This window comes from Hydra viridissima, unplaced genomic scaffold (genome assembly GCF_058129835.1).
Source record: "Hydra viridissima isolate aposymbiotic clone 2 unplaced genomic scaffold, HvirCarnegie_v1 scaffold_13, whole genome shotgun sequence".
Classification (NCBI taxonomy): domain Eukaryota; kingdom Metazoa; phylum Cnidaria; class Hydrozoa; order Anthoathecata; family Hydridae; genus Hydra; species Hydra viridissima.
The window spans coordinates 10510994-10523284 of NW_028324312.1; the positions used below are offsets into that span (position 1 = coordinate 10510994).

At 28.4% G+C, this 12291-nt stretch overlaps 1 protein-coding gene, 1 long non-coding RNA gene and 1 pseudogene across 3 annotated transcripts; 1 reads left to right on the forward strand and 2 right to left on the reverse strand.

Annotated features, from left to right (window-relative positions):
* Positions 1–1140: 1140 nt before the first annotated feature.
* LOC149880447 (uncharacterized) lies at positions 1141–2998 on the forward strand (annotated as a pseudogene).
* A 229-nt stretch (positions 2999–3227) lies between these two features.
* LOC149880448 (uncharacterized) lies at positions 3228–5530 on the reverse strand. The gene is made up of 2 exons (XM_090070601.1): positions 5215–5530; positions 3228–4968 (listed from the first exon to the last, which is right to left on the reverse strand). Exons 1-2 carry the CDS (start codon positions 5367–5369, stop codon positions 3897–3899), a joined length of 1227 nt encoding a protein of 408 aa, XP_089926727.1. The 5' UTR covers positions 5370–5530; the 3' UTR covers positions 3228–3896.
* A 4241-nt stretch (positions 5531–9771) lies between these two features.
* On the reverse strand, positions 9772–10825 carry LOC149880449 (uncharacterized). Of its 2 annotated transcripts, none has more exons than XR_016446438.1 (2): positions 10699–10825; positions 9772–10285 (listed from the first exon to the last, which is right to left on the reverse strand). It is a non-coding gene; the product is annotated as an uncharacterized LOC149880449 (long non-coding RNA). The 2 variants fall into 2 exon arrangements; XR_016446437.1 differs by having other exon boundaries at positions 10758–10819.
* Positions 10826–12291: the final 1466 nt, after the last annotated feature.

Here is a 12291-nt window from a genome sequence, read left to right on the forward strand (position 1 = left end):
AATAAACCCAAAAACCGAACAAGTTCGGGTTTTCGGTTAAAAAAAAATGTTCAATACCCAAACGGGTACCCGATAATTTATCGGTTTCGGATATAAAACTAAAAGGGTATAAAAAAGAAAAAGATAAAAGTTAAATATAAGTAAATAGCGATCTTTTTATTAATTTGTATTCTTATCAAGTAATTTTTATCTCATTAATTTATATCTTATTTCGAGGTTACCTAAACTTTAAAGATAGTCAGAAGGTTTTAATAGATGGTTAAAATAGTTTTATATGCGCACCATGCCATGTCAAATGCCGAATAATGATTAATTCTCAAAACTTTACAGCTAATACTTTAAATAAATTTTTTTTAAATTATATCTAAACACAAGGAAATGTTTAATTTAAAAACAAAGTAAAAGTATTCATAGAGAAATCAGGTCAATCAAATCAATCTAATGTTTAAATGTATTCCAAAAACATTAAAGTTTCGAAAAAAAGTTGGTTTTTCTCTGAAAACAATATTTTTTGATGAGATGCCGACCCATAAAAACGATATTTTTCAATAGAAAACTCAGGTCTAGGAAAGGTGGAATTTTGCTTAATTTGATGCAAAATACGTAGTTACTTTGAGCAAAAAATGCTTTACATTACTTAGATTAAATTATTAAATAAATTTACATTTCAAATTAAATCATTTTTAAAAAAGTAACATAGCATTGCATGAAAAAAAGCCTTACATAAAGTTTATTTCAAAAATGCGCACTTTTTACCTGTAAAAGTATTTTATTTTTACAAGAAAAAGTGATTAACCTAAAAGAGTGGAATACCATTTGTAAATTACTTTAAAAATTAAGCCATGTGAAAGTAATTTACCTTAAAGAGTAAATTGGAATTTACATATTTAAATAGTTTGCATAGAAATGTAAATTGCTTTTTAAATAAAAAAGTAAATTACTTTTTAATGTAATCTTACCTAAATATGTGATTTTAAAAAAGTAATATTTACTATTCAAAGTAAAAGATCACTGCAAATTAAAATATGCAACTTTTATAAAAGTAATACACGATTTACGAAATTGGATAGTTGACATGCGCAAATATTTGGGAGGTAAACAAAACAATTGTGCAAGTTTTGTAGAGAAAATTAATGAAAAATGTCGACTCATTGTGCAGTAAAAGGATGTTCTAATGGTCAATATAAATTAATAAAATGGAACGAAGCTATTTGTGAAGAACATGGGGTGTGTAGGGATGATCCTAAATGTTCTTGTAAAGCGCCGTTCAGGTAAAAATATATATATTTTTTTGTTGTTTACTCTTTAGAAAATATAATAGTGCAAAAGCTTTTAAAATGTAAGAACATTCCTTGTTAAAATTATGTAAAAATATTATGACATATCAAATTCAAAATGAAACGAAATGTTAAATATATTGTTGCTAGCCAACAATATCTGTTTACAGCTGAAATAATTTTAATTTTTTTGTAGGTTGCATACCTTTCCAACAAAAAAAAAAAAAATCTGGATAGAAGAAATATTTTGAAACTACTCATCAATAGAGAAAATAACAAAAAGGTTTGGAGTCCTGGTGCAAAATCCAGAGTTTGTTCTCAACATTTTAAAAATAAATCAAGTATAGACTACCCAACATTGAATCTTGGATATGATGCTTCTCAAAGAATTCAAAGATTAGTGCCAAAAGATTCGCTTTTGTATAGCTGTAAAAGAAAAATGCCTTTTAAATCAATAGACTTTAATCAAATTGAAAATACATATGAAGTTCCTGAGAGTGTGACTTTGTTACCGGAAAGTAATCAAAATGAGCCAGCACAAAAGAAATTAAAATATGATTCAGAAGTATTGCACAAGCTTAACATAGACAATATTACAGTTAAAAAATAATGGGAATACTGATTCATTTTTGATAGAAAAAAATAAAAAACTAATCAATAAAAATAAACTGCTAAATGAGCTTAGTAACAAAAATAAACTTTTAGATGAACTTGTAAATAAAAATAAACTGCTTCAAGAAAATAACAAAATTTTGCGTAGAAAACTAGCCAAATATGAATCCCAAGAAGTTTACCGAAAAATATTGAAAACAAATGAAAATGTTTTATTTTACACCGGTATTCAAAATAAAGAAATTTTCAATGCCATACACAATATTGTGTTTCCAGTCATAAGAAGAAAATGGAATGGCTCTTATACAAAATTAATAATAAAAAGAAAATTTAAAAAGTTTCCTAATAAACTTGGAGCAAAAACAAAGTTATGCACTAAAGATGAAATGTTACTAACTTTAATGAAAATAAGATTAGCATTAACAGAAAAAGATTTATCTCATAGATTTAATATATCGGTTTCTCTAGCAAGTCGCATATTGGTAACATGAGTTAAAGGATTAGCTTCTGTTTTACACCTTTTAATTTTTATTCTTGATAAAGGAGCATCAAATTTTACAAGACCAAAACGATTTGATCATATCAAAGATATACATTCAATTATTGATGCAACAGAATTATTTATTGAAACACCCAAAAATCCTGACTTGCAAAAGTTGACTTGGTCTAAATACAAACATTATAACACAATAAAAGTATTAGTCAGTATCACACCTAATTCGTTTACTAACTTTGTATCAAGCTCATACCCAGGATCAATTTCCGATAAAAAATTGACTATAGATTCCCATTTTCTTGATTTGGTACCACAATTTTCTTATGTTATGGCTGATAAAGGTTTTAATATTCAAAATTAATGTTTGACGCGTAACATAAGATTGTATGTACCGCCTGGAAAAAGAGGTTTATATCAAATGCTACCATCGGAAATAAAAAAAACTAAGAAAATAGCTAATCTTAGAATCCTCGTGGAACAAGTAATAAGACAATTAAAAACATTCAAGATTCTTGCGAATGAACTTCCAATCAAAGTAATTTCTTCTATAGATGATATTGTTCTAATATGTTGAGCATTGTGCAACATATTACCACCAATATTTGGTGATTGATAAATTTTTTGTGGTGTTTTCTACTAGGTGCATATGCGGCAAAGCCATTGTTTATTTTTTTTAGGAATATCAGATTTAAACAATATTCCCACACAAAAAAATTATACCATCTTGAACACAACGAGCATGCAATAGAACTTCTATTAAAAGATTTAGCATCATCTTTACAGTTTTCATGGCATACATCACACAGATATAACAATACTTTAGTTTTAGATTTTTCAACTGCTTTTTTATTGTTATTTTTTTTATTGGAATAATTTTTAAACCAGTAGTAGTGGTATTAATTGATTTCGCACCAATATTTTCAGCACAATCTGATTTGATGGCAGAATTTTGGTTGGTGCCTTTCAAAATTCGAATTGCCAAATGGTTTTCCCAAAAGTAAGTTAAGTTCTTAATAACTTTATTCCAGTAAATGAAGTCAAAGTTAATTTTTTCTAAATAATGTCCATGGTGAGTGTAAACAAAAAACCAGCCTATTTGAACATTCTTTATTGCCATTTGGCCTTGAATTTGTGTATAATATGTGTGATATGGCTTTAAACTCACAATAGCATTTTTTTCAACTAAGTAATCAAGGTTTTCAACTAAAGTTTTGTTTCACAACTGGAATGAGAACATTTGATTTTTATTATTCCATTTCCACAGCAATCACAAAAGGTTTCTAAATCTGGAGATACTGATATATAAGGATATTTAAGGTCAATTGTCTTTCCAGGATTGACAGTTTTAAAATTTTTGTGATTTTTTTTTCAAAATTTTTTGCATGTGGCTCCATTGCAATACCATGTTTGGTAGAAATAGTCTCAAATGTTTTTTGCCCCAAAATTTCATCAAAAATATTTCTCAAGTCATATACCTCTTTTGTTTGAATTGTGTTTACTTTTGTGTAAATTTAATGAAATTTAGATGCTGTAAGTCTACCTTGGCGCTGGTCAAACCATGCAATAGAACTCGATTGTTGTTTTGTTTGCATATATATTGAAGATATTTGATCACTAGTCAATTTTATTTTTTGTGTAAATATATCTATGTTAGATTTAACTTCTAGCTCGTTGTTCCAAATAAATTCTTTTGCAATGTTTAATATGTTAGGTGGAAGTTCTGTGAATGATTGCAAACTTGAATGCTTCTGGGTACATTCTATCAACTCAACAAAGCAACTGTTTGGCGCATGTTTTTTGATTGCACCATATAGCATTTTTTTAATTTTTTCATGATTTTTTAATTCTAAATCTTGTTCTTCATAAAATGGTAAGAAAGCATTAAATTTTTTCTTGTTTGCCATAGCATCTTCTTCATGACACCTTTTTCTGCAATGATCTTTCACAAATACCAGTTCACGTAAAGGTTTTAGTTCTAAAATTTTTTTATTTGTTTTTGGTATGTTCCATGAGCAAAGTTTATCGGTACATATTGGTTTTGTTACTCCCGTTGAAACTGCTGCTTCTACTCTAAAAAGCAAAGCTACAACATGATTACAACTTCCAAGAAGGCCTGCTGTGCATGAGCAGTATGCACTGGCAATATAACCACCTGGGTTGTCTTTTTTTACTATTGCCCATACATTATATTGTTGATCAGAAGTTCTTTGTGAAGGAGTAAGTCTAGCTTTAAGCATGCAAAATTTTGAGTTTTTGTCTATACCTGACCAATATATTTCTTTCACAAAGTCAAAATAACGAAAACCTTTGCCTTCTTTATATTCACAGTCTAATCTGTGTAAAAGATCGCTTGAAGTGTTTATTTTTTGGAGGTAGTTTGAAACATCGTTGTAATAAACAGGAGGCCATTTTAACATACCATTTTGAGTTTTGCTTATCCATTCTTTTTTTTTTAATGATAAAGGGTCTGGCATGACGTGCCCATCAACAATAAGTTTTTTCTTGTACTCATTTAATGACATTCTATAATGCTCTTCTGCTTCAATGTTTACAGGAACCTTTTCTTCCCACGATGCCATAGCTCTAAAAAATGTATAAGCTAATTTTACAGATCATATTATCAATATTTATTGATTATATAACAAACAATTTCTTTAAAATATATTTCATAACATAACATATATTTTTTATATTAACATATTTTCAATTAATAATTATTGAAAATATGTTAACATATGATGAGAATATGAAAATATGTTAATCATACATATATGATAATCAATTTATCATCTATTTGAATACCAATTGTATAGATGAAAAAATAATTACCTATATACTAAAGTTTCGTGATCACCTTCAGACGATTTTTTTCTTAACGTCAGAAATACTTGAAGTGCTTCAATAGACATAATTTTAAAGTCTTCCAATGTCATTTTGATTAAAGGCGTAGCTTCCTCAGGATCGTTTAATACTGTTTCCGACATTCTTAAATATCCTTTTCCACGAATAAACAACAAAAATTGGAAAAAGGTGTTATCAGTAGTCAATACTTTACTAATTAATACAAAAAAATTAGAAGAACATTATTGTTTGTTTACTTCGCTAAAATGTTTGTTTACCTCCCAAAACCTAGCGCATGTCAACTATCCAATCTCGCAAATCGTGTATTTGAAAAAAAAAATTAGCTACCGTTACATGTAAAAAGAAATTTTTACCTTTTAAATAATATACTTTACTTAATTAGTAAGTAACAAGAAAGTTATTCTGTTTTCCTTTTTTTTATTTAAAAAGCAGATTAATTATGTAATGCTTTTAAATAACGTAAGAAAAGTAAAGTATTCCGAAGCATAGCCTGCTTCTGGGTACTTCTGGGTTATAATCTCAGGAATTACCCTGCTGGTATGCTGGCCGTTTTTGTGGAGAATATTTGTGATTGGAGGCAAGTTTAATCAAATTGTTGGGTTGTTTCCCACTCATGTTAATCCTTCACTAGGTCACTTCTCCGACGGAGCGCTGTTTTTCGAAAACTTTCTTTATATTGCGCTTTTTGATCAAACATTGTTTTTTATGGCAATATAACGCCTCAGCTTTGATAAACCCTTCCGACGGCAAAGTGACATTAAATTGCTTTTGCATCTACTTTCAGTAACTTCTGTCTTCCAATTGGCGGCGGCTACTGGAAATTTTTTTTTAGAGGCCGGCGCCAAACAAGAGGTGAAAGCAACTATCAGTTGCCGATTGCAGATATTTTGCATGCAAATAGATTTAAAAGTTGGCTCTAGAGGTTCCACTAGCCAATTGCCATCGACCGCAAAACGGGATACAGAATCTTTCGTTTCCTGTCGCCAGAAAAAACGGATGATGTTTCAACGGTTGCTTTTACATTCTTAAGCAAATCGAAGACTACTTAGTGCAGAATACATTTTTCAAAGGAGTAAATTTTTGTGCGGGGAATAAAAATCTCTTAATGGCAGTAAATATTTATTACGAGAGTTTTACTGGAGAATAAAAGTTTTCAGTGAGATTTTTATTGTGGTAGTAAAAGCATCAAACTGCATTCTAATTTGAACAAGTAAAATAACTGCCATTGCATATTATTTAACTAAAGCCATTCTGCTGCAAATAATAAATTCTATTTGGGAAAAGCAATATTCAATTTTTATGAAAGTTTTAGTAATTGGAAAGAAATCAATTAAAGCCGTTGATCAGCTGTAATGTTCACAAACATAATTCATAATTCCTTTAACGCGTTATCAAACATGTTTAAGGTGGGACAGAGACCGTTTAAAAAGTTTAGAGAAAGCCATAAATCAAGTATAAATTTTTTGATTAGAAATGATTTCCTTTAGCGGCATGGGAGGCCGATAGGTTTTCTAGGAAAGGTTTATGCACTCAATGATATTTCATTTTTGCCCCATTGATTAACTCATATAAAGTGTCATGACACAAAAGTGTCATAAATAGCTCTATAGAGCTATTTATGACACTTTTACAGCTATGATAAAACACCAGTTTTTGGGTGAGTTGACTTTAATAAAAAAAGAGACTACAACTTCCTGTGTTTTATGCTGCTGGCTGTTGAATAAATAATCTATTTTTGGTGTTGTTTTGCTGCTGCATTAGGTTTTAAAGCAGTTGAAATCAAAACTTTCATTTTGATTTTTATTTGTACAACTTGAAGAGGTCAAGAGTTTTTTGGAGAAATAAAGGATTGGATGAGCTCTCAACATCGCGTTTTTCTAACCAATTGAGACGTCAACTAAAAACTATTCTTAATGACCTCCTTTTCTTGAAATTTTAAAGTTGATTTCATAACTCGCATTCTAGGTTTTTTACTAACAGCGGGTGGCCTTTGTCTGCGCCTATCAGTTGCGTTAGAAATAATCGTAGATTAGTTTCATGATGAAGACAAATGCCTCGTCAAATGTTTTATCGAAGGAAATGCTTCATCCAATCTTAATTTAGTTTGAATTATATTATTTTTCTTTTATATACGATTTCCTCAGCAACATTATTTATTAAGGATGCGCCGAACCCAATTTTCGGCCGAACACCGAATCCGAACGTTCGGCCATGAAATTTTACCGAACACCGAACGGTTCGGCAACCGAACTATATTTGAATAAAAACATTATTTATACATTATAACTAATAAAGCAAATGCTAGAATTATACATACCTATAAATGAGTAAACGAAAATTATTTTTATCACGGAATGAAAAACTTTTATGGTCATTTTAACAATTCAGGTAGTAAATATTATCATCAAGCCGCAAACTCCAAATTATTTATTAGAATTACCAAAAAGCAACCCGTAATACGGGTTATGGGCGGTCTGTCACTTAATTTATAGTGGCTATTATTAGTGGCTGTTTTCCACTATTTGAAGTTGCGAAGCCTTAACTGATACCCTTTTAGAAAAACGCATTCAAATTGAAAAAACTGAACCATCTGTAAAATTAAAATAAAAAGTATGCGGAGGTAAAATAATATACCAATTATTAAACATTGAGTAATTTACAACTGACATAGATCATATCAGTGTAAGGCAAAACCATTTTCCTCGATACTAAGTTCAACACAATATGTTTTTAGTTACTAACACAAAATAATAACTCTTTATCATGCTTTAAATTGACGAAAAAGTAAGTCTATATGTTATATTTTTTATAACATGAACTTTAATTAATAAGATTAATATTAAGCGAACGTAAATTATATACGATTTATTAATTTTTTGGTATCCCCTTGATACATGTTTCTTTAAAACAGGAAATTGTCTTTAAAACGTTAAATGCACACAACCAAATAAATTTATTAAAAATAACTGACCTTTACTATATATGGCACTAATCTGACCATTTATATATATGTTCTCTTTGTTTCAATAGCTTTTAGTAAACGGTAATTTACTACCATTTACTAAAAATTCCTTTTGTTACTCGAAATTTAATTCTCTTAAATATTTTGACACTAATAAAGGACCTCCCTTCCCCGTTTTTGCCTTAATGGTGGTCAGGAGAATAGTTATTTTTATTAAGAGAAGTTAAGTTTTTGATGAAGACCTTTTCCCAGAATAATGAAATGCAAAACAATGATTTACGTGTATAAGAATTTTTTCTTTCCTCAAAAGTGTTGCAAATGCAAACTAAACTAATTAATTTGTTAAAAACCTTATAAAATTTAAGTAACTCGATATTTTAAAAATGCGCTAAACTACAATATTCACCACCCATTTAAAAAGATTCCCTAAATTACGTACAGCAAATTATTAGGCTTAAAATAGAGAAAATTTAAAAAAAATTTAACTAATTGCATACATTTATATCATTTTAACTGACCAAAATTTACAATAAAAGGTAATCAGGTTTCTTTTTATAAATTGTATAAATGCGTCAATCGTAAATCCTAAAGAAAAAAAAAATGGAATTATGATACTATAATTACAACAACAACAACAAAAAAATAAATAAATAAAACACCACATAAAAACTGAAAATCGATTTACCTATTTATAGTAACCATTTTTGACATGGCAGTTAATATAAACATTTATCGAAAATATACCAATAAAATCTGTTTCGAAGTACAAAAGGATTAACAATACTATATATATATATATATATATATATAAAAAAAACCAATTTAAGATATAAATTGCATTTTTAGCATAATGTTGTCTTGGCTTTCAGTAAATAAATAAAAGCAGTAAGTTCCAATAATGAAACAACCTATTATTCATTTTTTACAATAGTCACCAACATGAAGGTGTCTATTGTTAAAAATGAATACCAACACAAAACATCACAACAATAACACATAGCAATAAAATATTTACATCCTTGATCCTAAAATCCAGTGAAGATAAACCAAATTAAAATATGAAAGGCAAAATTAGAAAACTAATTTAAAGTTAACTATATTTATCTTTTTTACTGAACATATAAATACATAAAAGTATATTTGTTTTTATGTTCAATATTAGTTATTCAATTACTTCAAAATTAGGACATGAAAACACCCTGGATTTAAAGATCAAGGTTGCATACTCTCATACACATTACGCTAAACATTAAACGACATTATTATGTGTTTTGAGAAAAATTAAAAAAGGCTAGACAACACAACCTAGCTCTAAAGCAGTAACTCCGCCTGGCACTAAATGCTGCCAAGTCACAACTCTGCTATAAGTACGTCGCTTGGCTGGCAAGGTTATCAATCTTGCTCAACATAATGCCAAATCACACCACTTTGAAAACATGGAAACAACATAATTTAAACATATATACAACTATAAACAAATATGGTTTTATATAACACATTTGACTAATAATCTTTTCAATTTGATGAAGAGTAACTTGTTCAGCTATTAGAAGTGGGACTGAGTGATGAATGAAATCTACCATCATAAAAAATTTGTATGTATTCCAGAGATATAAAGGATTTTCAGGTTCACAAAAGGTCAAAATAATTGAAAACAACTGTCTAATTTTCTTTGGCATATGTGTTAAAACCGCCTCAGAAAGAGTATTCTGCCATTCAGTGTCATCTTACAACAGACCTTTCAAAACACATGCTTCACGAAACGCTTCAAGGACAATACCTTTAACAGTATGCACATCCTCCCAAGATGTTGCTCCTTTTGCTTGCAAAAGTAACAGTCTAAGAAAAAACAATTCTCCAGTTGGATTAACTTTATACATTCTTACTATCACCTTATTACCACCCCTTTATCTAACCTTCCATTTACAATGTTTATCATCAAATATAAAGTGATAAGGAATGTCTACATACAAATAGCAATATGCTCTTTCATTTTCAGTATTTAACTTAAACCATGCCATAAGGTGCATTTCACGCTGAGCTGCACGATCTAAAGCCATATGTTCTGCTCCTTCTCTAAAATACAATAATTGATTTTCAGGTAGATGTTTACCAAGTCACAGCACTTTAAAAACACGGAAAGAACATAATATAAACATATGTACAAACTATAAGCACAATAAATGTGTTTAAATATGTATATAAGGTTAAATATATACTAAAATAAATAAATACCTTATATACATGTTTAAACACATTTTTAAAACAATTATGTAACACATATTAACATATACAAACAGTAAAAAAACACTTTACATTATTATAAAAACACATTGATAAATCAACTATAAAGCACTTATTACCACACACACCTACATATCAAAAAAGCATATATGCAAACAATAAACGTGTGCAAACAAAAATTCTAAAAATGACGCAAGAAAATTTAAAAAGATACAAAATATATATTTACAAACAATTCTCTTTACCTTCTTTTTTTTTCTCATAAGAACTTTAATCTTCATAACAACATTTAACCTTTACATACAATAACATGTGACATGCGTTGTCAGTGTTGGCACAAAATTTTAATTTTTTTTTTTTAAATTTTCTAAAAATGAACAAAAATAGTTAATAGCATCACAGAAATTTCAAAGTAAAAGTAATAATTTTATGGAAACAGCATTAGTATAACTTTAAATAACATCCATAACCCTATTTTCCTTCTAAAAAATATTATGATAAAAATAAAACTGCTAAAAGAAAAACTAAAACAAACAAAATATAAACAATTTAAAAAAATTAAAATCCTTTCTACTTTATCTAATAAAAATGTATATATAGCTATTTCACATACTTACTTCAATTATAATATGATCTTAACGATGATTATTTATCTTACTATGATTCTTTATGTAATATATCAATCTAAACCAATAATTAAATTCCAAAAGGAAAAAAGTTTTAACTCGCTTAAAAGATCTTTCTCCAATGACCGCGTTCATTAAGAGAACGCGCTTTTTCAAAACCTAGTAACTAATGACGAAACGACGTTAAGCATTTCTGTAGGAATTATATTATAGATAATAATTATTTGTTATCATATAAGTTATAGAAATATGTACGTATTTTGTAGAGTAATGTATTCTTAATACAGAACTTTGTATTAAGTGAAATTCACAATTTCACTTAATACAAAGTTCTTTGTGTTAAGTGAAATTGTGCATTTTGTAGAACTATGCATGTGTTATCCAAATTTATGTAAGAAGAATAATGTTTTAATCAATTTTTAAAAAATTAAAAAATTAGTTGTAGTATCAAGCATAAATATAATTAAAGTTGTCAAAATAAAGTCGTATTCGGAATAAAAAGCGTTATTTAAAGGCCTAAACATTTTTTTACTTCAAAAACTAATCCTAAAACATTGAGAGTCCGTCAGTTGTAAATTGATTTTTAAAACTTAACAATACTTAACTAATTTTGGGAGATATTTAATATTGTTGCTGTTATTACCTATTTAGAGACAAAGAGGCAAAAAGTTGTATTTAGAGCCTCATTAAATTTTAATTGAAGTATATTAAACTTTAAAAATTTTCTATTAAAGCTTCAGATGTAAATAAAATGGTAATGTGTCATCCGTTGGTCAGTAAGTCAGGTAAGCTATTTACAACGGTAAATTTATTTCCATAAGAGGTAAGGGTCAAATCTAGTGTCGGAAATCTCGGAAGAAAAAAAAAAAGTAACAACTACACTGCGAATTTCAAAAAAATGAATTAAATTTAGGAAGGAAATGTTACATTGACGATGGAAATGTTATTGAACAAAGTTTTAAGTTAAAATAAAAGTTACTTAAATTGTTACATGTTTTAATAGTTATTTTATCTTGTTTGTACTGAGCATCGATCATCATTTTTATTTTTTAACAATAGTTTTGTCTGCCGTTCTACTTTATAAAGCTTGTCAAAACTTCTATTATTTTAAACAGTGTTTTTTACGCTACTACTTCACTTTGAAAATAGGCCGCTGGACCAAGAAAAAAATGGCTGGTAGACCTACAACAGAAACTCCATTTCAGAATACCT